Source organism: Cygnus atratus, chromosome 19, assembly GCF_013377495.2.
Source record: "Cygnus atratus isolate AKBS03 ecotype Queensland, Australia chromosome 19, CAtr_DNAZoo_HiC_assembly, whole genome shotgun sequence".
NCBI lineage: Eukaryota > Metazoa > Chordata > Aves > Anseriformes > Anatidae > Cygnus > Cygnus atratus.
In genome coordinates this window covers 11545434-11571581 of record NC_066380.1, presented here as the reverse complement: position 1 = coordinate 11571581, position 26148 = coordinate 11545434, and the positions used below count along the sequence as shown (strand labels likewise).

Below are 26148 nucleotides of genomic sequence, written 5' to 3'. Positions count from 1 at the left end.
TCCTGCAAGGTGTCAGTGCTCTGGCACTTTAGTGAGCCGTGGGAGACTGAGAATTGCTCACACCTCCCGGTCTGGGGCTCGGCCAGAGCTACGTCCTCGCAGGCAGCTCTGCATTTGCCAGTGACACTGGTGAGAAAAATAACAACCCGGGCAGGGACCCAGCCATGCAAATATCCCTCTCTGGCAGGTGGGGGCAGGACTCTGCCTGGGAACGGGGCCAGGGAAAGAGAAAAAAAAAAAAAAAAAGAAAAACGCAATTTTGAAAGCGTGCATTTCAGCTCCAATTTGTGTTTCGGTTTTGTAACCGGAGACGAGCCGGGTGCATTGCTGCGGCCCTCAGCGAGCCGGGCCAGCCTTCTGACACCGCTTTGGGTTTCAGGTGGCCAGACGGGCCACGGCGAGTGTGCTGGAAGGCCCCGAGAGGCATTCCTCTTCGCCCAGCACTCAGCAGTGCCTTGCAAAACCAGTAGTCCCACCCTGTGATTTATCTGCTCCCTTCTGAGAACAGGGGAAGCCGCAGAGAGCGCCGGCGCTGCCGCTGGTTGGGGGAGGAGGGGAGAAGGAGCCCGGTGCTGTAACGCATTTAGCGAACGGTCACGCAGAGAAATGCAGAGGCGTGAGACGTGACGACTGAATTTCCCCCTGCTTAGGAGAGTCTGGGGCGAGATGGGCAGGGACTGCTGCCTCCCCTCCATTTGCTTTCCCGGTGGCACTGCAGCTCAGAGCCGCCACGCCAGGCTCAGCACCATGGGCTGGGCGCGTTGGAGCCCTCTCCAAAAACGCCGAGCAGGCAGTGCCCATCCTTCGGGCGAGGCGGACAGGCAGCGAGAGTCCAGCCACCCCCGGAGGCCTCCTTGAAGGGAGTTGGAGAGCCAGGGGGATGGATCCGGGGCAGGCGGCGAGGGGGCGTGCCCCCACTTAATTCATTAAAATGTGTCGGAGAGCGTGGGAAAGACCAGAGCTTTTCTTCCCAGCACAGAGACCCAGCAAAAGGCGCGCGCGAGAGAGAAATCAGCCTGCGCACACTCTCGGCTTGCTGCGAGCTGGGAGGAAGCTCAAAGGCAGTGCAGGAACCACCGCAGCCCAGGGCTGGCCAGGCTGGTGCTGTGTCCCCATCGTGGGTCACCAGAGCCACAGCGGTGCCATGCAGGGCTCTGCCAGCGCTCCCTGCCTGGCTGAGGGGACACAGGGAGGGAAGGGAGCTCTGTGCCGGGCGCTGAGGCTGCTTGTTTGCAGCATGGTTTTGGGAACATTCTCCCTCCCGTAGCTGCATCTTCGGAAGCCCGGGTGGGAGGAGGAGAGCCCTGCCCCGGGAAGCTGCTTCCCAAACCTGGGAGGGAGCTGCAGGGAAGGGACTGCCCAGGGAAGTGCTGCGAAGCCTCCTCTGCTCGCAGCAGGAGCATGTGGGGCGATGGCTTTGGGAGCAGCCTCGCACTTTTCCCAGCTGGGTAACACGGGCACATCACACACTGTGAGCCTTCAACAACACCCAAAAAGTGCCCCAGGCTGGGCCAAGTCCTCTGCCAGCCCTGCAGGCAGGGAGATCTTGAAGAAGCTGAGGTTTGCAAAGGAAATTTTGGCTTGTGTGGCAAGGACAAGTGTGCAGGTCCCCTGCAGCTGCTACAGTTCGGTGACTGGGAAGCCTGGGGACAAGGGAAGGATCCAGGCATCCCGGGTCCCCCCGGGACACCCACACCATGGGGGGCACTGCAGGGATGTGTGCTGGGGACCTGCCACTTCCCGTGGGTGACAGCTGGGATGCTCCACATGGTCCCTCCCACCCAGCCCGTGATAAAAGGGTCTAAAATCCGAGCACATCTCGAGCATGGTCACAGTCCCATGTGTGCTCATTGTCTTTGGGGGAATGCACCCAGGGAGCAGCTCTGCAAGGTGGCCCTATGCAGCAGGACCCCGATGCCCCTCAGGGTCTGCAGTGACTTGTCCAGGGCTATGCAGACTCGGCTGTTCCACTCTGGCTTGGCCTTCAGCCCACGCGGTGGTTTCAATCCCTGTCTTATCAGCCTTCCTCAGTGCTGGGTCTTATCCTGCTGGGAATGCTGCAGCACTTATGATGTCCAAACCCTGCCTAAAGCCTACAGCCTCCACATATCTGACAGCAGGAAAATGCTGTTCAGGCAAACAGCCACCAAATTTGACACACTCGGAGGTGGAGAGCTGCTGCTGCTCCTGCCCTTGGCTGCACACAGGGCTCTCCAGCTGCTGGCCCCGCGGGCCACCCCATGGCATCGCCTTGGCTGATGTCCCTGCTGCAGCTGTGCACGCTCGGACCAAACTGCGCTTAAGCCCGCGTCTCCAGAGACAGCCGTCACTCTGCGTGCCTGCTCCTTTGCAGTGGATGCAAGGATCGGGGGCCATCAGCACACAGCTCCCACTGCTCCATTCCGCCAGGTGATGTGGTACAGCCTGCTGAGCCTGGCCTGGGCACCCAGTGACTGCTCTGTGGGGACATTTCTAGGGTCAGGGCAGGCTCAGGGGTGACACAGCCGTAACTCTCTGCAGGACACAGAGTGAGACACACCTGGCTAGAGGCTGGAAGTTCATCTGCCTGAAAGTCATGCCCACATATTGGCAGGCTGATGAGAAAGGACTAGTCCCAGGCTATTTCCCAGGGAGCAGACATCTTCCTGATGCAAATATCCCTCTCACGTGGCACCGACACTTCTCCCCTCTGCTGCCCCCCAGCCAGAGCTGACCCTGGCCCGTGGGAGCAGCATTTCAGCAGCACAGGGTAGCAAAATGCCCTGAGCTTGCAGCCAACCTCAGGCTTGCCAGGGCTGGGTCCATGCCCAGAAATGTGCTGGTTTGTTTGAAAATGGCACCCGAGCAACTGGGAGCTCGGTCAGAGCATCCGGCTCCGCAGCGCCCGCTTGGAGGGAGCCTCAGCCCTGAGGATGAGTGTCTCAGCCCCAGCCCTCATCCTGCCGTGTGCTGGGATGGACTGGCCCTGGCTGGAGCCACGAAATCACACCAGGGAAAGCGGAGCTGATTCCTCTGAGCTGGTCAAACATGCGGCAAGGTTTCCGATCCAGATTACACAAGGAAGGAAGTTTGCTCGGAAGGGGATGGGGATAAGGTGGGGGAGAAGGGAGGGAAGCACATTCCTGCCTGATGAGGAACAATGTTGATATATTCACTTGTAAACTAAAACTGGCCTGAGTGCCAAACACCTTGTCCCCATCAAACTCCGAAGGATATGCGAGAAATACACAAGGCGAGGAGAGGAACTGGGCTGATATCCGATGCAGCGTGTGAGTTCTCAGGGCTCCGTGAGGTCGTGGCAGCTGGAGCCACCCCAGAACTGAACAGCAAAGCCCAGGGTCAGGGCTGGCAGCACCCATGGGCCATCCGGTGGCTCCTCCTGCACCCCAAAATGCTCCTGGCCCCGGGGGAGGGGGGAGTGCCGGCACTCCCACTCCCAGCAGGTGCAGAAGGACTCGGGCATTTCAGCAGGAGATGCTGAAACAGGTGAACACGTCCTGAGATTCTGCTAAATGCCACCAAGGAAACCACATTTTTTCCAGTGTTCTCATCCAGCCTAGGCCCTTCTTTGACAGCACAAAAAAAAACCATTCTTCCTCAGCACCACTTTATGACAGCATTCTCCATGATCACAACGTGCAGTGCAGAGGCAGAACTGGGGTGTACGTGCAGCGTCCCGGGGATCGGGCAGCTCTTGGCACGTCCAGGCCACCCAGAGCCTGTATCCCTGCAGGAGCTGCCCGAGCTGCCCTTCAAACACATGATCAAACAGCCCCATAAAAACATGAAGGACTCATTACTGCCCTAATAAATGTTAAACATTAGTATGGCACAGACAATGGGATTTTTTTTTTATTTTAAAAGAAACCAGATAGGGAAACAATATTGCAGGCTGATTAAAAAGCTGGTTTAATTCTCTTTGATGTGTATCCACCATTGAAAACTGGACAATTTATTACTTCCTGGATGCTGCTCAAGGCTGGTCTGACTTGGAGTTTGATGTTGACTGTGTCTATGCCTGGAGATAACCTCGCTGCACAGATGGCATCTCCACATCCTCCTCTTCAAGCAGCAGAAGGGAGAGGTGCTGTGGCTGAGCACACATGGGTATACCTGGGTCTCAGCCACTGCCTCGCATCCCCTGCAGTGCTGAGCTGGAGCAGACCCATGGGAGTCATTTTGTGCCATGCCCACATGCAAAGACTGCCCTGGGCTGCTCCTGGCCAAAACCAGGTCCTGCTGTGGTGAACCTGACCGAGGGCAGCTGACTGCCAGCAGCTGAGGCTGATCTGCCAAAGCCCCCAAATTCAGGGAGGCATCGGGGAGATGAACTCCTAGAGGTGGCCAGGAGGCAACCCTGCTGTCCCCAGGGACCAGAGGGGCACCGCCTGTGAGGTCCCCAAGGACCAGAGGGGCCCCTTCCAGAGAGCTGTGTGGCCAGGAGCCATCTCCACGGCTAGGGACAGGGTCAGCTGCTCTGCTGTCCCTCCAGCCAGCTGTCTTCAGTGCAAAGGTCAGGTAGACAGGCTTGAAGCCACGGCTCAGAAAAACCCAGTAAACAAAGCACCGAAATGCCCACAATCTGTCTGAAAACATAACTCGTCAGGCTCAGGGCTCAGGGCTGCAGCTCCAGCCTCCTCACTGCCGTCTGGGGATGGGATGACTCAGGTGCTCATATGACTCAGAAATTTCCCCCTACCTGGGTCTGGTGGGGTTCACATCATTACACAATCACCCATGAGGGGGTAGATGTGTTGCTCACCACTGAGACTGGGGACAGTCTTGCTCTATTCCGTTCCCACTTTCTGCCCTCGTGGAGCAAACCCCAAGAGCCTCCTTGAACTGTGGCAGGATGCTGACACGTGCGAGTCTGCACAGAGACGCTGTTGGCTTGTGGGTGAAGCACAAGCTTTGTCCTCCCTCTGCTCTGAGGACTCTCCACAGAGTCCCCACACCTCCAGAGGAGCTGCGGGGTCTGGTTGCCCAGAAGGACATGGCAAGGCATGAGCTAGGAGCATTCATGGAGGAGGTGGCTCGTGTTGCCAAGCTGATGACTGTTTTGCAGAGCATCAAGGGTACTGGCATCACAAGCGGGTGAGCATAAGGATATGATCAGTGCTACGCCACTTCCGGGCATCAAATAGAACTCCTGGACCCACAGGGACAAATGGAGAAACCCCAAAACAGCTCAACTGTTCAGCTCCATCAGGCTGAAGCTGCCAGCACAGCAGCCCAAGGCTGAGAGCAGCAGGACATCCTCGAGGGGGTGGACGTGGATCAGGGATGACCCAGGTGGGTGCTGGGGGTGCCTCAGCAGTGACCCTGTTTGCATCTTTCCCAGGTCTCCTTCCTGCCTATGGGAGAGGGATGGAGAGGGAAAGGTCTGATCAAGAGCCAGTGCTTCAGAGCTGGAGGCAAAGGAGGATGAGAGGACATGGATGATGGTCCATGCTGCTGGGAGTGCAGCTGGCACACTGAGAGCACCTCTGTCTGTGCGTGTCCCTGTCCAGGCAAGGCCACAGTCCTGCCACAGCACCAGGGACAACTCAGGTTGGAGGGACCTCAACTGCTCAGAGTGAACACACTTTGAATACTGTCTTTGGGAATAGGCGACAGACATTTTTTAACCATCTGCCAGCAACATACAGGAGGAAAACCTCTTATCCTAGGTAATGTCATCTGCAGGGAGGGGGGTGATGCCTGGGGGGGGGTGTTGGTGGTGTCATTGGCACAATAACAAAACCACTCAGACCTTCCACAAGTGGTAGATGATCATTTCCTAGTGCACAAAGCCCTGTGCTGACAGGGTATTCAATACTGGAGCTCATCCTGAAGGCCCAGGACAAGTTCATTGTGTCCCAATGATGGGGACTGGCCCAGGCCATGTAAAAACATGTTATTTATCTCCAGCTCACTGTATCATCACCCACGAGTGCATGTTTGGTCCCTCCACTAACTGATTTTCCAGCACTAGAAGCCCTGCAAACAGTTGCCAGTGCACCAGGCCAGGAGTGCCCATTAAAGATGTCAGTATAACAGAACAGCTTCTTTGTGGCTGCCACTGCCTGGTCCCAAACTTGTATCAGAAACAGGCAAAAATGACCTTGGGGTAAAAGGGAAGATGAAATTCCAATTCCAGATAAAGAGGGAATTAAGAAAAATGCACTACCACCTAGAGAGAGCTCAGGGCTGGAAAACCAGGAAATGAAACACAATTCCTTTAGGTTATGCAAAATATGTAGACAACTGAGTGGGGAAACGGAAAGAATCAATGGATAAATGATGATGACTGAGGACAAGGCATCTTAATCCCACAGGAGAAATAATCCCCAACGCACCGCATGGCTGGAGGCGTCGATGCACGTGTGGGGAGGGTCGCTTGTGCCAGCGTCCAGCAGCCGACCTGCCTGGTGCGGTACAGGAGGAGCCACCAGCAGCTGCAGAGCGGCACGCTTCAGGGAAGGAGGCGATGGGGTGGCTGGGAGGGGAGCTTTTGCTAAAACGGGATGGGTTTGGTCAGGGAGCCCTGGTGGGCAGCACCATGGCAGCCCCACTCCCCTCTGCTGTCTTCTGATTGGGACTGGGGCAAAACAGCTGCATCATGGCAATGCAAAGGGGATGGGAATGGAAATGTCAGCAGCCGGGGGAAGCTCCTGATGCTGATGCTGAGCTGTGGTGGCAGGAGCTCACTGGGGTGGCATGTCCGGCTCCAGCTGTGCAGCAGGGACTGCCAAGAAGGGATGATGGGCGCCTGTGCTAATGTCACAGCAGGAGCTCATGGAAAGAGGGGTGAATGAAGTGGAAGAAGTGTTCTTCGTGAGGCAAGAGGGAGCTGCCTTGGGCCCCTTTGCCACAGGGCTCAGGTGGGGATCAAGAAGCGTTGGGTGAAATGTCCCTGCGGAGAAGGAGCCCTCCCCACCGCATGGCCACGAGCACTCAGAGAGGGAAAGCAAGTCAACATTTCAGAGTAAGCTGCCTGGGCAGGCATTTCACCGGTCTGTAAATGTCACACTTAAACCAAGAGCCCCTCGGGCCCTGTTAGCAATAACATCAGTGCCTGGTAGTTAACTGGGATTAGGGGAGGAATGTTGCAAATGCTCCTCTGTTACTGGGTGGAGTGCACTTAGCCTGTCCATGGGCCGGGAGACGCCAGCCAGCAGCACCCAGAGTTGCAGGACCAAGCTGTCAAGGCTCCTCACCCCACTGCTGCTGCGACCTGGGAGCCTGTCCCCTCCACTGACCCCTGCAGCCTCCTCTGGACACCGGGTGGTCCTGCTGGCAGACCCAGCTCCTGGTGATGGAGGGACCACAGGCTGCACTGCCACTCCTGTGCATGTCACGCAGAGCCCTGGGCACCGGGGCTGCTTGATGGAGCTCCCCGGGGCTGACAGAGCTGGCCAGGTGTCTTGGCACCCACAGGAGCTCCCTCTGGAGCCATCCTGCTCTGCTGGGGTGTAGGGTGATGCAGGTGCCAGAGGGCATCTTGGTGTACCCACAGGGGTTTTTGGTGGCTGCCCAGAGTTGCTCAGCACCCCCAGCCTGTGCCCACCCAGTGTGTCCGTGGAACAGCTTGGAGAGCCCCGGGTGATGGGGCCAGGGCAAGAGGGAGGCTGGGGACAGATGGTGGCATCATGCAGAGCCATGCAGTCCCACAGCCTGGGGAGTGTGCTGGGCACCGGAGAAGCTTTCTCAATGTGCTGCTGTTAGGGATGCTGCTCCTGGCTCCCAGCACCCGACAGGGAGGCACAGAGCAGGGTCCTGGACCCCCTCCATCGACCTCCCCATGGAGAGCCGCGTGGGGCTCAGCTGGATGGGGACACACCTCACTGGCGTAAGGGTGTTGGGGACCAATGGGTGCCACAGGGTCAGCAGCACCCAGGTGGCATTTTGGAGAGCTCAGCCACCCTCTTGCCATGCCCAGCCTAGAGGGAGGCAGAAATAAAGCAGAACATCCCTTCCCCAGATGCTTCTGATTTAATGCTGTCATGGAGTCCATGTTGCAAACCATCAAAACCATCACTCCGTCACTGCAAATATGACAGACCCCTCCACCGTGGACCCCAAAGCGTGAGCCCACCTTCCAGCCTCACCCCCCCAAACCAAAGCCCACTCCATGCAAACCTGCTCAGGGTATCTGGGGAGTGTATCCCCACGGTCCCTGTTCCACTGCCAAGCTGTCCTGCGCCCCATGTCCCCCTCAGCTCAGCGTGTAGATGCTCTGCTCATCCCCCGTGGTAACAAGAACATCCTTAAACTGTGAGACAACACGTCCAAAATGGGACCCTTCCCAGAACACCTTCCCACAGCGGGTGCAGCAGTAGAAGTCAGTGAGCTCAGCTTTGTCCAGCACCCCAGGGGGGATGGCAGCGACCTGCAGGGTCGTGCCCTCCTCCAGCCCCACAGCTGCCCCACATGGATCTGTCCCTTCTAGCCACTCGCCCTGTGCGGTCTCAGTGGGCTGGGCAGCATCACAGGTCCGGCTGGACTTCTCCTCGCACGGTGTGGAGCAGCCTGCAGGGACAGGAGATAGCAGATAAACAATCATCCACCAGTGTGACGAGCGAGGTCTGTGCTCAGCCACGGGAACAACCCCCACTGAGGAGCTGCTATCCCCTCAGGGCTGCACCCTGGGGAAGAGCACCCCATGAATTCGGGAGGTAATCACCAGCACCAGACTGCCTGCCCTGAGCATGGCACCAGTGCAGCCTCCTGTTCCCAGCAGCTCCTCCACCACGTCCTGCTGCTGCTGGGGACCAGCCCTGGTGTGGGAGCTATTCCAGGCTGGGGAACTGCACCAGTGACCGTGTAGCTGTACGGGGTGCAGTGGTTTTGCCTCCCTGATGCATGTCAGGCAATGCTGCTCTCTGAGACGGGCTGTCCCCCCACAAGGCGGCTGCATTGCTGGGCATGCAAATGGCAAAGAGGCCCTTACTGCTGTTATGGTTAAAAACACACCATTAACAGCTGCCAGCGCTGCTCATGACCCCCATAAGCTCTCCTGCTCTGCCTGGATGCACTGGGCACTGGGGTACGTGTGACATCCCCTTCCACTGCACCACCCCGGCCCCCCAGGCAGGGTCACTGCGGGGCACTGTGTGGGGACGTGTCCCATGTGCTGTCCCTGCATGCCCTGACTGTGTTCCTGCCGAGCCGGTGGATTGCTGCCATCGCAACCAAAGTGCCACAAAACCCACAGCGTTTTTGGCAGCTGGGTGAAGGCTCTCACCGCTCGCGTCCCCGCAGCCGGGGCATGGCGGGTCACTGGATCCGGGCGGCGGAAGCGAGGGCTGAGCTGACTCCCATCCATCAGGATGCCTGGCAGCCGGGGACACGGGGCGGGCTGCACTCACTGCTCTGGGATGACTCATTTTGGCAGGGGGGATTCGTCCTGCCCAGCATCAATTAAGACAACAAAAGGCATCTTGCAGCTCTCCAGCCACATCTCTGGGGCTTCCAACCTGCCGCTTTTGAAGATCAGAGATGACTTTGTTGGGGGCCAGCCACGCTGGAGGGGGCACCAGTGGTCATGGCTGGCTTGTCCCTGCATCCCAGCACACCAGGAATTTTGGTGGGAGAAAGCAAGGCTAAAGGGCTACCCTCTAATGGTCACCCTGTCCCATCAGAGCCACCCTATACAGTTCTCCCTGAAAACACAAAAAGCCAAAAAAAACAGTTTCTCATTTTCTACAAATTTTCACGTCTGGTGAAACATCTGGCTGTTCTAAGATCCTCGAGTTGCCTGGAGTGAGGACAGTGTGTGTGGGGGGATCCCCATTCCTGGGGGCTTCTCCAAGACAGAGTCCACCAGTGGGAGGCTGGGGAGGGAGCCCAGCTCTCATCCCATCCCTGCCTCCCCCTAGCCCATGTGTCCTGATGGCACGGGAGCCCTCAGCCGGGCCACACAGGGACCGTCTCTCTGGGAAGGCCGAGCCATGGGATGTGCCCCAAGCACGTGGACCAGTCGCCCTGGATAACTCTGGGCCAGGCACTTGCTTTCCTTCAGTCTCAGTTCATAACATGCAGACAAAAATATACTCTTTTTGTCTGTTCTATTCATGGTGCCTGTTCTGTTCTTAAGCACCAAAACTGTATTGGCCTCCAGGACCCCAATGGGATGGATCCAACCATAATTGCAGTGATAGTGACGGCAGCCAGCACTGATGCTGCATGAAAACCTTCCCACACCATGGATGCCCCCTCCCAACCTTGCAGCACCTCAGCCCCACCAGCGTGAGGGCACAGTCAGCCTCAATGCCCTTGGCAATCTGCACTCCCTTTGGGCATGCTCCATCCATCCACCCTGCTGCTGCCTGCAGCAGCATCCCCCCGGCTCTTGCCAGCGGGCAAAGCAAATCAGAGACCCCTCCTTCCCTGCTAGACCTCCGGCTCCCCAGACACCCCAGTCTCACCCCCCTGGTAGGTGGCTTGTGAGAAAGAGGCAGGCAGGGAGGAAAAGTTCATCCCTTAAAAGCCCAGGAAAGAGAAAGGCCGTGATAGTCATCCAGTGCTTTGCCTTATGCCTGCACCAGCCCCCCTCCTAATTGTAGTGCTTCAAAGGGTTGAAAAAGCTACATCACTTCAAAGTAACCATTTTTGAATGGGAGCTTGTAAAACCCCCTCTCTCCCTCCCACCAAATTCTTTGCAGGGCTTTTGAAGATGCCTGTGCTCCCCTCACCGCAGTGAAAGGGCTGCTGGGCACCAGGCGCAGGGTGCTGGCCAGGCAGTGTCCACCAGGAAAACCATGATGTGAAAAGGGCAGATCCTTGGAAAAAAAAAGTTTTCCTGGGAAAAAGGGACATTTTTGGAAGGAGGGAGTTCTTTCTCCCCCTGCAATGTGGCTCCAGTGGGGCCACACTGCAGCTCACCCCAACACTGTACCCCAAGCCCCAAGCAGGGGCTGAGTCCGTCGGAGATGGAGCAAATGGCATGTGGGGGGTGCGTGGGGCCAGGGGGATGGATGTGTCCTTCCAACATGCTGGGGGCGGGTTGGATCTATGGTTTCATGAAATCTGTGACAGTTTGCACCAAGGCTAGATTCCCACTGCAACTCTGCAGAGGAGAAATGAAAGCAATTCCTTACCAAATCAATTAGAAACACCTCTTGGGAACTAATAATCTCATTATAAAACATCTTGAAAATAAAAAGCTCTTTTGCCTCTCGCTCACCTCTCCCCCTCTTGCCCTGCTCTCCCAGGGATGACAGAGCCAGGCAGGCTCTGTGCGTAGCTCAGGGGCCAGAGATGTGCAGCTCCCCCACCCTGGGGACGGGGCTGAGCACCCACAAAGTGTCAGTGCTACGGAACATCGTCCCTGTCCCCGTCCCCAACCCTGGGGGCCCTGCTCAGCACTGAGCAGGCATCCCACCATCCTGCAGAGCCCTGCCTGCCCTCCCTGTGAGCTGCCTTCTGCCGCATCAGACTTGCTCTGGCTCCTGCCTGCCCCATGCTGAGGCATGGGAGTTGGTGCCCTCCCTGAGGCGCAGCATGGCCTGCCAGGGGGACAGAGCTTGTCTCGCTCTGCTCTGTGCTGCTGCAGCTTCACCTCAGGCACTGTGTGCAGCTTGGGGTGCCACAAAAGAAGGACACCAGCCTCTTAGAGAGCCTCCAAGGGCTACAGGGATGGTGAAGGGTCTGGAGGGGAAGGCGTGCGAGGAGAGGCTGAGGGCCCTCGGTTTGTTCAGCCCAGAGCAGAGCAGGCCGAGGGGAGGCCTCATGGCGGCCTGCGGCTCCCTCCCGAGGGGAGCGGAGGGGCAGGCGCTGAGCTCTGCTCTCTGGGGACAGCGAGAGGACCCGAGGGAACAGCATGGAGCTGGGACAGGGGAGGGTCAGGCTGGGTGTTAGGGAGAGGTTCTGCACCCAGAGGTGGTTGGGCACTGTACAGGCTGCCCAGGGGCGTGGGCATGGCACTGAGCCTTACGAAGTTCAAGAAGCATTTGGACAACGTTCAGACACATTGTCTGATTTTTTTGTGTGGTCCTGTGTGGAGCCAGGGGTTGGACTTGATGATCCTTGTGGGTCCCTTCCAACTTGGGATTTTCTATGGTTCTGTGACTTTATGACCCAATAATAATAGCACAAAGCACAGCTGTAGCCTCCCCACAACAAAACCTCACCTGAGAAATCCTCCCAGAGAACATTGCTGTGCCTGGGGGAGCAAGGATGCTGCAGGACCCCAGTTCTGCTGATTTCTGCATCAGTTCCACCTGGCTGAGCAAGGCCGCCCTCAGCAGTGGGAGCCAGCTCCCTGCAGCCCAGAGATGTGCTCATCGCCCCTGCAGGAACCCTGCCGCCTGCCCCAGCCACTGCCATGGGCTCCAGGGCCCCAGGATGGAGGTGGTGGCATGAGCGCACTGGCCTGTGAGAGACCCCCCTCTATCAGACCCACTGCAAGGCCATGTCTTGTGCCTTGGGGCACAGCGTGGGTGCTGGTGCCCTAAAATCAGTGGCAGCTTCACCCAGGGGGATGCAGAGCCAGCGGGTTGCCCCAGGTTGGGCACGGCGTGCAGGGGCCCTGTGGCCTCAGGCTCAGGTGCTGCAGTGGAGGAGGGGTGGTCTTGTTCCAGAGTCCCGAGAAAAGGGCTGCGTGCCCTGCTGAGAGGTCCTGCCCACAGCCCAGGGACTCTGAACCCACTGGGAGGGATGGGGGCACGGGATGGGGCACGTGCACACCCCCAAACAGAGAGGCCCCCAGGGCTGTGGGGTTGTATTCCAAGCCCACCATGACAGTGGCACTGGTGCCCTGCAGTCCCTGCGGCCTAGTCTGCACTGAGACACCCCCTCTTCCCCCCACTGCGAGATGGGGGCACAGGAGGGCCTGGGAAGCTGCGATGGAGCAGGATCAAACCCAGTGTGAAGCTGTGCCCGTTTCCCTTTCTCAGACCACGTAGCCCTGGTTTGGCTGCAAACAACCTGTCCCCCTCTGTGGGTGCCCTGGGAACCCTCAGGGCTTGAGCGTCAGAGCACCAATGGGTAATGCCCCCCCATAACCTGGTGTGCCCAGAGCACCAATGGGTAATGCCCCCCCATAACCTGGTGTGTCCAGAGCACCAATGGGTAATGCCCTCTCCCCCTCCCCCCCGGCTGCTTGTTCCTACACCGTATCCTGCCCCCAGGACCTGTTTCCAGCCTGGGTCCTTTTGTGTCACCCAGGCAGATCCCTCACCACAGCCTCCTGCCCCAGCCCAAGAGACTTGGGGCTCCGGCAGTGCTTGTGCAAGCTGAACCCTTCCCACAGCCCCACAGCCGCACCCAGCTGTCATCGTGCACACACACGGGAGACTCGTCCATAATTAGGCAATTAAGGATTAGGTGTTTTGGAGAAAGCGCACGCTGTAAAGACTTTGCACAAGTCTGAAAGCAGACCTGGGAGCATTCTTGGAGTACAAAGGTGCATGGGAAACCTCGCCGTGGTAAGAGATTGAACCCGATAAGAGGAGTTACGAGCCTGAGAAACACACTCGATTGCAGGGCGCTGAAGATGCCTGGTTATCTTTTCCTCCTCACTAAGTCAGATAAGCAAAGGACAAAGGACTTGGGATTGTGCAACCTGGGCTGCAGAGGCCTGGCCATGTTCTTGAGACGTTCCCAGGGCAGTGGTGGGAGGATGAGCTCAAGGCAAGGGGCACCTTCAGTTGCTGTAATCTCTGCATGCCACCATGGGAACAAACCCCACCAGTTCTGCACTCCAAAGCTGGTGGCCAGGCAGGAGCAAAGCTTTGCGTGGCCCCAGCATATGTCCCCACCGCAGCCTCTGCTCCCAACCCTGTGTGGCAGCTCTGCAGCCCCATCCCTGCCCCATCTGTAGGTAGAAGCGAGGAAGACTCCAACACCCCACTGCACACTGGGGGATGAGCTCCTGGTTGCTTGGTCTGAGCTGGGAAGCCCCCCAGCCCATGGGTGCAGGCCCTTAAAGACTGGTGTCCTTCCCTGCCCAAAACTGCAGAGCAGCTGGACACATGCAAGGTGTGTTGGCCGCCCCCACACGCCAGTTTTGGTGCTATGGACGAGGCAGCAGGGATGCATGGGATTCTCCACGAGTGTGAGAGTCGTTGTGGGACAGCAGAGCACGGGGACTGCATGCCTTCCCATGTGCCAGTCAGACTGGCCTGATGCAAAGCCAAATGTTGCAGATCAGGGAAGCAGAGCATAAAAAAGCATGTCCATCCTCAAGGCTTTAGACACAAAGTGTCCTGTGGTGCATCGGAGCACCAGGCTGAGGAAAGGGATCTGGCCAGCCCATGCCCACCGACATCCAGGTGCGGCACTGTGCTGGCTCAGTCCCAGCTGGGAGCTGCTGTGCTCCTTCCCTGCTCACTGCAGTCTTGCAGCTCTTCCTCTGCCTGCCTGCACACCCCACACAGCCCCCGCTGGAGCTGAGGGCTGGGGAGGAAACCCTGAGTTATGGCTCCAGGGTGGGGGGGACAAAGCAGATGCCCCAGCCCATCTGCTTGGAGCCCCACCAACCCCATGCCATCCTGCCCCACTGCACGGGGAATCCACAGCTGCTCCTCCAGAAGCACATAGGGCTGCACATATCCTCCTGCACCTGCAGGCTGCATGGCTTGAGGAGAAGAGGGGTGGTGCAGGTGTTGAGCACCAGACCTGCCATGCTTTTGGCTCTCCAGGATGCTGCTTCAGGGTGCTCAAACCCCCTCCTCTGCTCCTCTGCTTCTCTCCAGCCTGGAGTGGCAGTGAGGACACGTCCAGCAACCAGCATCGCATGCAGCAGGAGCGAGGGCTTCCCAAGGCAGCAAGGGCTGGTGGGGTCAGACTGCTCCAATCTGCATGTGGGTGAGTTGGAGAGGGTTTTTAAGCAGAAATTGGCCAGAGGCTGTACAAAGACAATGCTGCGGAGTTGGCTCATTATGTGATTTTTCCTGGTAGAGCATCCAGTTGCTATCAGCTCTTCCCTCATGCAGCAGTGACACGTGGCAGCACACAAGCACCCGAGGAGACTGGCACACCTAGTTAGCAGCACAGCTCCAAGCAAAGCAGTAATGGTTGTTTCTGTGTTTTACAGAATATGTCAGATGGAATGGGGCAATTTTATGATGAAAGAAGCCTATTCTGTTTGTCAAATCCTAACCTGCTCTAGAGGGCTACGTCCTTGCCTTTCCCAGGGACCAGATTTCATCTGGCAGAGTATCCCCAAGTGCCGGGGCGCTGTGCCAGCCAGTTATACCACACTGACTAAGCAAGAAGCTTCCCTTGGCTGGACGAGAGCCTGGGACACATCCCATCCACCTGGGTCATTCAGGAGCCCACATGCTGCCAACAGCCTCCAGCCACATCACATCTTGCCTGTGCCACGTGGGGACCTATAGCACCGTCACCTCTTGCTCCCCCATCCTCAGCCTGCTCCAGGCACACAGCCTGTCCCCCCCCCCAAAAAAAAGCCGTTCTGGGCACCCCATTGGGAAAAAGGCATCACTGGGCAAAGCTGTCTGGGCTTGAAACAGTTTCCAGCACTTCCATCAAAGCTCTTATGCAGGGAAAATATGGCTGTGTCAGGGAGAAGGTTCCCTACAACCTAGGTGCAAGGTTTCTTGCCAAGGCTTGGGGTGCTGGACAAGCATCTGCCCACAGTCCCAGGGGATAAATCTGAGCTGATGAGGCCCAGGCTAGAGCTGAGCCTGGGGGCGCACTGGGCCAGCCACGGGCAGAGCAGTTCCCCTCCACCCACTCCCACCAGATGGAAAATGCAATGGAGATTGGAAAACGATTGTTGTTCTTCTCGTGAACTCTTGCTGTCTGGCCTGTCCCACTGCTGCCACTGTCCCCACCACCTGCCTGACAGTGACACATCATCATCACATCCTTTCTCTGCTTCTCTTCCACAAAACTTGATACAAAGTGGGCCATTCTGGGGACAGCCTACTTCAGTTCATGCTGATGCTCTCAATCCAGCAGCCCCCAAGCAGAGTCTGAACAGAAACAGAAATCCCAGTGTGGCAAGACACAGGGAACCCCCTGGCAGTTCCATGGGGTCCCCGCTCTAGGCTCGGTGAGATCCACACTTTGTGCCCACCTGGCTGCTCCCGGGCACAGACACAGCCCAGGTGAATCAGCTTTTGTTTTGCATCTCCAGTGCAGCAAAAGAGCAACCCCCCAAGGACACTGTGGTGTTTTCTTTGCCACTGACTGCTCTGTGGTGAAGGATTCTCCTTGGCGTGGTTATGCCTGGCATGGTGCTCCTGCCTAGTGCAGCAGCACGGGGTCCCCGCTGACCCCATCCCTCTTCAGCAGGGGAACCATGAGAGGCTGCATGGCACAGGGGGGTGTGGGGGTCTTGCAGACACGGTGTAAAGGCTGGAGCAGTGAGGGGGGGCCCACAGAGGTGGTGTGGAGGAGCAGAGATGCTGTGTGAGCCCCCCCCCCCAGTGCCATCAACCCCTCCTGAAGGGGGATGGGGAAAACGCTCACACGGCTGAATGCAAACCACGGCATTGCTATTTCCCATACTCCAGAACTGGCTGAACAGGCCTGGCTGGTCCCTGGGTACACACAAACAGCGAGTGCCCTCACCAGAGAAACCATGGAGAGGATGCCCTAGCCTTTCGGGTAGTGCAGCGCTCCCAGGCTGCCGGCGCCGTGCAAAAAGTCGCCACGTCCCTCATCCTCTGAGCCACGTGTGTTGCCCCTGGCAAAGCTGCAGCCGCCCAGGAGCACACAGCGGCCCGTGCCTTGCCCAGCTTGAGAAGATGGGAAAACCGAGGCACGCTGCCGGGCAGTGCAAGGCTTGGCAGCAGAGCCAGGCTCGAGGGGTGCAGTGGGGTGAGCACACGTTTCTCAAGCATGCATCATGCCACCAAACCACGCTCCCCATGCCAGCAGCTGCACTGAACTCATTCTGCCTGCAGCCTGACCTAGTTTAACAGCTTCTGTGAAGGTGAGAAAGGCACTGTGTTGCACATCAGCAACCACTGACAGCATGGAGGCATTTTGCAGCCCCAGCCGTGTTTCCCAAGTCAGGCAGCGATGGCCTCAGGCTGACACTTGAGCCACCACTGGCATCTCACCCACCCCACACCTTCCCATGCAAAACCCAGCCGTGCTCTTGCCAGGCAATGCAGCTTTTCTGCAGGGGTTGCCGGGGGGCAATGTCTGTGCTTGGACGTGCATGAGCATGGCCAAGGAGGAGCCTGGGAGAGCTCAGCAGGTCCACATCTGTACCCGGCCGCAGCCTGGTGCTGGGGTCCCCATTCCCTATCGGAGGGACCCAGCCCGGGTGGGTGTGCGCAGCCCTGGGCCGGCTGCAGGACCCTGGTCTCTGACCGCCCCACCCAGCCCCCGCTGCCCGCACTCGTACTTGTGCCGCCGTCCCCCGCTGAGCGCTTGCTGCCCTCCACCAGCTGCCTCATCCTCTCCTTTGGGACCTTCAGGTACTTGTTGCAGTTGCACACCTGGGAAAAGAGGGAGGGGAGGTGGTGAGATGGTGGCCAGGACATCTACAGAGCAGGAAACTGCCTCCAGCACACAGCCCCATCACTGGGCACCCCCACTCACATGCATGGGGAAACTGAGGCACAGCCTGTCCCACTGAGTGGGGGTGGCACAATGGAAGTGGACAAAAGCTTTGGGGTGTACAAGCCACAAATCCTCCATCCCAGAGGTTCCGTATCTTTAAGCAGGGCAAAGCCACCCCTGTCCTACATGATGCCTGAAAACACCAGAAACTGAGGTTTGCCTTGAAACATCAAGCAGACACCCAAAGGCTGGGCTGCGGGTTCATAACTTGTTCTCTCGCATCTCACTAAAGCTTTGGAGGATGGCTGCAGACCCCGAGACGTGCCGAGGTCTCAGCTTGCCCTGTTCGCCCACCTGGGCTGTGGCCACAGCCAGGCCCATGTGCCGCCTGACTCCTGGTTTACCTTGGGAGGCTCCAACCATCCGGCCAGGGTTGTCCCCGCCAGGCTTCTCGGGCAGAGCTCGGGGTACAGCTGGCAGCCAGATGTGCCCGGCCTCCCCTTACCCTCCCTGAGAGCATTTTAAGGCAGTGGAAACCAGCAGGATGATTGCTGGGATGTGCTGCAACACCTTTTGTTTGCTATTTGTTTTAAGGGGCTGTTTTTTGCTTGCGGAGCATTTTGGGCATACTGCACGCAAGGAAAGCAGTGAGACAGGTGCATAACTTCACCAACCAGAACAAGTTCCCTGCCTGGGGGTTTGCTCCAAAGCCTGTTGAAACCAGAAAAACTTTCCACTGCCTGAGCGGGCACCAGCGCGGGCCCTCGGCAGCTCTGCGTGTTTGTGGTGTGTTGGCTGGAACAGCGCTAGGGTCACGGGGAGGTGCAAAGATGCCCCTGCTTCCCACACACTGCCTCAGTAAGGGTGATTTGTTTGAAAATGAGCTCTCCACGATGTCCCGGCAGCTCTGCCCCGCAGCAGGAGGAGGGATTTCTACCTGCAGCCTCCGCAGCACCTGCTAAACCAACACTCAGTCTCCAGCCTGGGCTACAAAAAGATGCCAGGCTCTGGTCCTTGAAGGCAGAGCCTGAGGCAGGCACAGCCCCGCTGCAGCTGTGCCGTGGGGGCCACATATCCCAGCTGCGTCCTCCCAGCCCTGCATGGCCTCAGCTCAGCAGAGCTTCTGCCCCTTCCCTGCTGCCTCCACGGCAACAGCGTGGCCCCAGCACTCTCCTTGCCCGGCAGAGGAAAGCATTTGCAGCCCCCTGGGCCCTGCTGGGGATGGAGAGGAGGAGGAGAGGGGGGTGCCTGGACGGGCTGAAGGCAGCAGGCCAGCCTGCCTGTGTGTTATGCTGCTTGGTGCTCAAAGCCTGAACCCCTGCTCCAGCCTGGCAGAGCAGCAGCATGGCCAAGACACATGGAGACGGATGTGGTGCTGTTTCGAAATCACCCAAGTGACTTGGGAGCCTCTGCATCACTCCCAAAAGCGAATTTTGCAAAACTCCCCTCATTTTCATGACTGTAAGCATCAGGCATCTCCTGCTTTTTCTAATGTGGTTCAGATGCTTGCACCCTTCTCCTGCTCCCCAGTCCTGCTTTTTCTCACTCACTCTGGGAGAGCAGCAGATGCTGATGCACCCCAAGGACCCCTGTCCTGGAGCAGCATGTGGCCCCAGCCTGCCCGGCTCCATGCCGAAACCAGGCGCCCTCTGGGCTGTCACATTAAAAGCCATGTACCCAGAGGAAGTGAAACTGTGTGAAACCCCAGGAAAGCAGAAAGAAGATCTCAGCTGAGAGAACCTCAGTTGAGAGAAGCTCAGCTGAGGGGCCAGATCAGCATTTTGAGTTATCAGATCATAAAGCAGATGTCACTTTGAATTTCACTGCCAACATCACACGAGGGAAGGTGACATGGTAACAGGTGGAGGCTGCCCGATACCATCTGATCTGATCTTAGGCTTTGACTGCCTGGACTAGGCAGAGCTGGAGATCTCACAGCTCGCATTCATTCCTCTGCCTCCTGCCTCCCCTCTTCCTTCTCCAACTCTGCCCTGGCTCAGCTGTGCCTGTGAGCCATCCCTTGAAAGATGGAAGATAAAAAGGGAAGAGGGGCATGGATGGATCCAGGGATGGTCAGAGAAGGGAGAGACAGACCAAGTCCTTTTTCTTGAACAAGTGTCACCTGCTGCCCTGGGACTGCACAGCCTCAGAGCTGCTGCACAGTGGAGCTGACTTGATGCTGATGCTGCAGGACAGGACCATCCCTCTGGGGCTCGAGGAGTTCCCAGCCTGCACAGGTCAGACCTGCAGGGCTGCCTCAACACCAGAGCTGTCCTGCTGCAGCCTCTAGCTTCAGGAGTTTTGGCTGCAGCTCCCACCTGCTCTGTGCTTCTGCTCTGCATTGCTTTGTCCCTGCTCCCTGAGGTCTGCTGTTGCCTTGTCACACCAAGTGCAGTGCAGGAGAAGCTGCTTTCATACACTGCTGCTCTCCGGGGTGCTTCCTTCCCTGTGATGGGATTTCCAGGTGACACTGAAAAAGGGAGCAACGAGTTCTGCCCCTCCAGAGCCACCCAAAGTCTTCGTGTGGCTGCAAGGGGCCAGGACATGCGAGGGTGGCTGGGTGCTGGTGCATGCAGCCTATCATCGCAATGTGGGCACGCTGGGCATGGGGCACGGGGCCCTCATTCCCTCAGGTGCCCAGGGTGACCTCAGGCAAATTTCTCTGCTCTCCTGAAATCCGGCATCCTTGCAACCCAGGTGCAATCCACCCCTCAGAGCCACGTACACCTTGGCTGCCTAGCGTGGCCGTGCATGTCACACTTGCTTGGGGCTCCTGGATGCTCTGCTATGAAGCTCCGTGCCTCTTGCCATCTCCAAAGCCTCCGGGCCTTCACCACCCTCAGCTTCCCAAAGCACAGGGCAGGCTCCAGAGCTTGATAAGCCACTTAGCAGCAGTGCCAATTAGCTGTAATAAAAATTGCAGTTAATTTTTTTTTAATGCCTTGCCAAAATGAGACAGTAAAAATGAAGGGAGCAGGGCAGTCTGCCACCTAGATAATGCCAGGCTGACTGGGTGCCATGCAGGGGCTGGTGATGGCCTTAGGCTTGGTGCGGTTCCTGCATCCCAGCTTCACCACACGGGGGTTTGGAGCAGTTTCTGTGAGTGGCTGGTGCACAGAACAGCAGGGGAGAGCCTCTGTGATGGGGAAGGGATGGGTTTTTCCTCCTTGGTTTGGTCTCCCCAGACTCATTGTGGCACGATTAGCCATTGCCCCAAGCAGCAGTGCATACATACAAACAAAACTCTTCATGGAGGTGAGACAGCAGGGCACTGGCGGCACCTGAGGATGCTGTTGGGGTGTGAGCTGGGGCGACACTGCAGCAGGAAGGGACACTGCATCTTCACCCCACAGCTTGGGGCACCTGAAGCGAAGGGGCGAGTTCAGCCCAGGAGAAGGGGGCTGGATGGCTGCAGCCCCCACGGTCCCCACAGGGTCTGACAGCCCCCATGCTCTGTCACACAGAGGGTGCCTGTCTCCACGGGTGCCCGGGGGCCGTGTGTCCCGGCACAGCCCGCGAGCACACCTCCGAGGAGGAGCAGCTAGTTCTTTCTCACGCTAGGGCAGCCCTTGCCAGCACACGCTTAGTCACTGGTAAATCCCAGCCGAGATCTGCTCTGCCCGCTGTGAAACGGATCTTGGCTGCACCCCTGCTGAAGCAATCCCGGCGCTCGGGAGCCATGGCGGGTGCGCTTTCCCACGGCAGACTGGCTTCTAGCGCCCCGTGTGAATCAGCCCTGTCGCAGGCAGTGCGAGCGGGGCCAGTGCTGGGTGCCCGGTGTGGTGCACGTGCAGGTGCCTGGGCACTGGTGCTGCTGGTGCCAGCTGGGCAGAGCTGGGCACGCACTTCCCGGCTCCCGTTGCTGCGCCATGGCTCAGCCGCCCATTCAGCTCCATGCCAAACACAGGCTTTTTTGGAGGGCAGGGATGGCTGCGATCTGCCTCTGCTTTCCTGGGCTTTGCTCGCTGTGTCCATGTCAAGGGTGAGGAGTGGATCTGCTCCATCTCAGCTCAACCTGTTGTCCCCACTATGGTCCCTCACTGTTGTCCCCTCTCCCTGCTCCCATTTGCCCACTGGAGCTGTACCCTGGTGCAGGCACCATCACCTCCACAGCTCCTGCCCCGCTGTCCCAGCATCTGCTGCACCCACAGAAACTTCCCCCCGCCCCCACCCCAGGAGCTGTGACACCAAGAGCCATCACCAAGAACTATGACATGGGGAGAAGGGGTGATGCCAGCGGCCCCGGACCAAGAAGACATCGCAGTGAGTCAGTGCTGACAGATCCCTGTGCTGGGTCAGCCGCAGCCCCAGCAGCGTGAGCTGCCCTGGCTCCCCCTGGCTCTCCCTGCCTTCACAGGACAAGGAGGACAAGGCAGTGACATGCCTTTTGCAATGCTGGGTTGTCCGGTGGCTTTTTTGTTTAGGGCAAGATCCCTGCCTCTCCCACCCCCTGGGGGGGATTTCACTGGCAGTGACGCACAAACTCAAGGGACTGGATGCTCCAGCCTGGAGCTCCTGGGCCATCTCAGCTTCCTGTCCCCACTCTGGGCCTCCACCTTTTCCTTAAGCTCACAGATAACCCAGGTCCAACAGACAACAGGAACCAAACTTTCTGGGACTCCAGAAGGACCCTGAGAGCCAGTGTGAGCTTGGCTGAAGAGGCAGGCTTGAGGCCAGCTGGAAGTTCAGAGGTTGGTGCCCAGCAACTGGAAGGTGTGGTGCAGGCTGGAGAGGAGCCAGTCTTGCTCGTTCCTTTGATATTCTTGAACGCTGCATCACTCAAGTGCTCTGAGAGTTACCCTGGTGGTGCTGAGCTTTGCCCAGAAGAATTGGCCCCAAAACAGTCTCCAGGCCTGCAGGGCTTCTCCCATTCACCCTGCTGACACACGGCACCAGGCCAGTGTCACTCACCAGTGCTGAAGGCTCTTTTCAATACTGGTTTTGCTGGTGAGATGCAACTCTCTTTGCCTGGAGAGCTTCTGGCTTAGGAAATCCTCAATATATCAACATCAGCTGTAAAGGACAACACTGGTAGTGCCCGGAGTGAACTCTCCGGGGCGACTGAGGGCAGCTCATGTCAAGACAATTCCCTGGGCGTCTTCTACTCGCCATATCACAGGACTACTCAACAGCCACCTGCAGTGATATCTCTTTTCCTACTCACCGCCTACCCTCTTCCCTTCCTTTCTTTCCCTCTCTCTGAGATGGATATCATGTGGTGAAAGGGCCACTCCTCCGGATGGAGGTTGCAACTCTCATTCTGGTTGTGAAACCAGAGTCCTTCAGTAAAGTTTCTTTCAGGGACATATTGAGAAAAGAAAACGCCATAATGGGCATGCAGGTTGCTCAGGCCCAGCCAGCTCTCAGCAGCACAGGTTGCTCACGTGCGGCCTCCAAGCCCTGCTACACAGACAGGTCTGCCTCTGTGGGACCCCCTGCCCATGACCCAAAGCAGGGAGGGCCCAGAAAGGAGGGAGATGGTTGGAAGGACAGTAAAAGAAAATCAGTAACAAGCACTGGCAAATTCCAAGCAGGAATTCCGAGTCAGGTTTCGTTATCTCCCGCTCATGTGCAGGAGATAATCCATGTATCTTCTCATGCTTTTCACAAGTCTCCAGCTTCTTCTTGCTGCAGCCACAGCTTTGACCTTCAGACACTCTCCTCCTCCTCTCCCAAACCTGGGGGCTGGATTCCCCTCTGACCTGCAGCATCTCCAAGGCCCATGCATAAAGCGTGTAAATCTCAGCAATCCGACCTGGAGGTACTCCCCACACCCCTGCAGGTGCAAAGGCCACCTCCAGGCACAGCATGATCCAGGCCCTTGGGACAGCTGCACCTCCCAGAGGGGCTTCAGAAAGCAGTGGGCTGGGCTGCTTCCCTTCCCTTTTGTGCCAAGAGCTTTTCTTATTGACCTAATCACCAGCACCCGGGAATCTTAGCAGTGCATGTTGCTGCTCCTGCTCCGGTACAGATGGTCTAACGTCTTGCCTTGAGTGCCAGCAAACCCACTGAAGCAGCAGAGCTGGCGCGGGTGTGTGAGCCCAGTGCTTTGGGGGAGCGGTTGCTTTCAGTGCACCAGTCTTCTTCAGCCTCCACTGAAACCTGAGCAGCCCCAGCTGCCAGCAAAGCAGCAAGAGCCATGCCAGGAGATGAACCGTGATGGCCACGTGGGACTGCAGCCTCAGCATCATTCAACAGTACTGGTATGGCCCTGTGAGCTAAGTGACGGGCTGCCAGTGGAAACACGGGGCTGCCGGTGGGTCCCTGGGATCACACAGGGGCATTTTGGTTCACAAAGAGGGAAGGGCTCTGTTTATTGAATCATTAACATCACTTCCCTCATCGCCAGCCAGGTACTCTGAGAGGTCTCTTAGGCAAGTGCTGACCTAGCCCAACCCTGCTAAGCTGGTAAGATGACATGGGATCCCATGCCAGCCTGGTATGGCGTTCCCACTGCTTTCTCTGCTCCCGCTTTGCTATTAGTCATCTGTTTCTGGAAGGTTTCTCATGCATAATAAAGTGTTTCAACACTTGTATAAGCCAGCTCTTCTCATCAGGAGTGACCCGCTGCATTTCCCAATGCTTTCCCTAGGCAGTCCTTCTGAGTGCCATGAAATACAGAGTTAAAACACGAAGTTTTCTATCCCCCTCGGAGGCAAAAGGTGTGGGAAATCGAACAGATAAGAATGCCTTTAATTAGTATCATTTGCATAAGCTCTGGGAAAGGCTCACCTGACAGCTAGAAGGGCCTCATTTGTCTGGGAGCACAAAACAAGAACCACGGGCACTAAAACGGGCAGATTAGCGGAGCTGACAAGATCGGGGAGATAGCACCAATGGAGGTCAGCCCCGGGGAGAGGAAAAGTGGCCAGGGCTGACGCAGCCCTGGCAGGCACCACTCCAGTGGGGTGCCCCTGTTGAGTCTCCCTTTTTGGGGCAGCCCCGTCTCTCATCCCAACGAGAGCAGGACATGGCTCTGGATGGTGGGGGTCTTTCAGCTCCCCCAGAGAAGGAGAGGGAAGCTCCCCTGCAGTGGAGAAGCACAAACAAGTCCCCAGGTGATACAGGGAAGATGAGAGAGTGGGCTCAGCATCCAGCAGGGATGGGGCCAGGGTTTTGCCTGCAGCGCCCTGATCCCTCCAGCTCTGCCCTGAGCTCCCAGGCGCCTTGGCACAGGAGCCATATCAGAATCATAGTATCATTAAGGTTGGAAAAGACTTCCAAGATCATCTGGTCCAACCATTCCCCTACCACCTACACATCTCCCTGTGCACGCTCACCCCTTCCTTCACACAAGCGTGTGCTCCTTTTGGACCTGAGGTGCCCTCTGCATTGGCTGAGCATCAGAGGGGCTGTCCCCGCAGTGGCAGCAGCTCTGGGTGCCGTGCTGTGTTGTTCCATGCCATGCCGTGCCATGCTGTGCCATGCCATGCTGTGCCATGCCATGCTGTGCCATACTGTGCCATGCCATGCCGTGCCAGCTGCAGCGCCTACCCATCGGACATGCTCGCTCCTCTCTGCGCACACGTGCTCACAGCTGCAGGTCCCTAACCACAAACCCCATCCCGCTGCTGCTTCGCCATCGCACTGCCTGGGGTAGTCAGCACTGCACTGTGGGCGACTAATCGTCAGCGACACCGAAAGCCCTTTTCCGTACCTCAAGGCCTTTGCAGTGATGAGAATCTTACCCGACATTGCACCTAAACCCACATGCAAAGCTGAATTTCCCAGGGGAAAAAAAAAGTAAGATGCTCAACCCCTCGCTAATGCTGTGTACACTCATATGCACCCACCCCCCTCCCCAGGTCCCTCCATCTCTTGCAGCTGCATCTCAGCTGTCTCAAGTCTCCTTTGCTTATTTTTCCTCCTGACTAGCTGGGCTGCAAGCTTTGGAGATGGGGGCTGAGCCCCTCTGAAAAGCTTGAGCTGCAGCAGCACCCTTGACCCAACCTTAACCGTAGCCGTAAGCCCTGTTTATACAGCATCCAGCACAATGGGGTGCTGCTCTGGGACAGGCTCCTAGGGGTTACAAGAATTTTAATAACAAAGCCAAACCAGTAATAACCGCCTTATAATGAGGCTGCTCGGCATCCCCAATGCCTTTATTTCAGGGTGAGCTCCACGCCAGGAGCTTCTGGGGCCAGCGGGCAAGCCATTCCTTCCCACCCTCGCCCTGCCCGACCGCTAGTGCCTCAGTTCCTCCAGCCCTATGCCAGCATGCTGCCTTCTGCCTGCATAAATGAACTTCCCTGCTTTATAGCCACCTCTGGGCGAGGGTGGGCCCCTCCTGAGTGTGCAAATGTGCATCCCGCAGCCATCAGATCCAAGGAGCATACCTCCTGTAGGTCCGGTTCTGAGTCATCCCAAGAGAGCCTGTGCCATAGCAGGAGAAGGGTTAAGTTGCCCAGCTCTCCGCAGTGCAGCTAATTGCTGCTCCTCTCATCAAGCTACAGAGTTTTATCTAGTTGCATATGAGATCTCAGCTCTTGGCCTGAGGATGTTCAAGGTTGGTGGATGCGAGTGCTGGAAAAAAGCAACCCAACTCAAGCTCTCAGATTGCCTGAGTTCTGGACACAGAGCAAGGGTCCTGTCCCACCAGCTCATATTAGAAAGGATCTCAACTGAAATCTAAAATACAGGTGGAAATCCATCTAAAAAGTATCCTCTAGACCTTCAGGAGCA

General features: G+C 57.5%; 1 protein-coding gene across 15 annotated transcripts in view; it reads right to left on the bottom strand.

Annotated features, from left to right (window-relative positions):
• Positions 1 to 7957: 7957 nt before the first annotated feature.
• The window catches only part of EXD3 (exonuclease 3'-5' domain containing 3), a 297604-nt gene continuing 279413 nt past the window's right edge, over positions 7958 to 26148 (bottom strand). For 10 of the 15 annotated variants that reach the window (XM_035564656.2, XM_035564661.2, XM_050714595.1 and 7 more), the window contains 2 exons: positions 17309 to 17402; positions 8009 to 8511 (listed from right to left, as the gene is read on the bottom strand). In XM_035564656.2, the coding sequence (XP_035420549.1) occupies positions 8198 to 8511; positions 17309 to 17402 (408 nt within the window). In that variant the 3' untranslated portion in view covers positions 8009 to 8197. Of the gene's footprint in view, positions 8512 to 17308; positions 17403 to 26148 lie in introns of all 15 variants that reach the window. The other 5 variants (XM_035564655.2, XM_035564672.2, XM_035564660.2 and 2 more) reach the window with 3 other exon arrangements.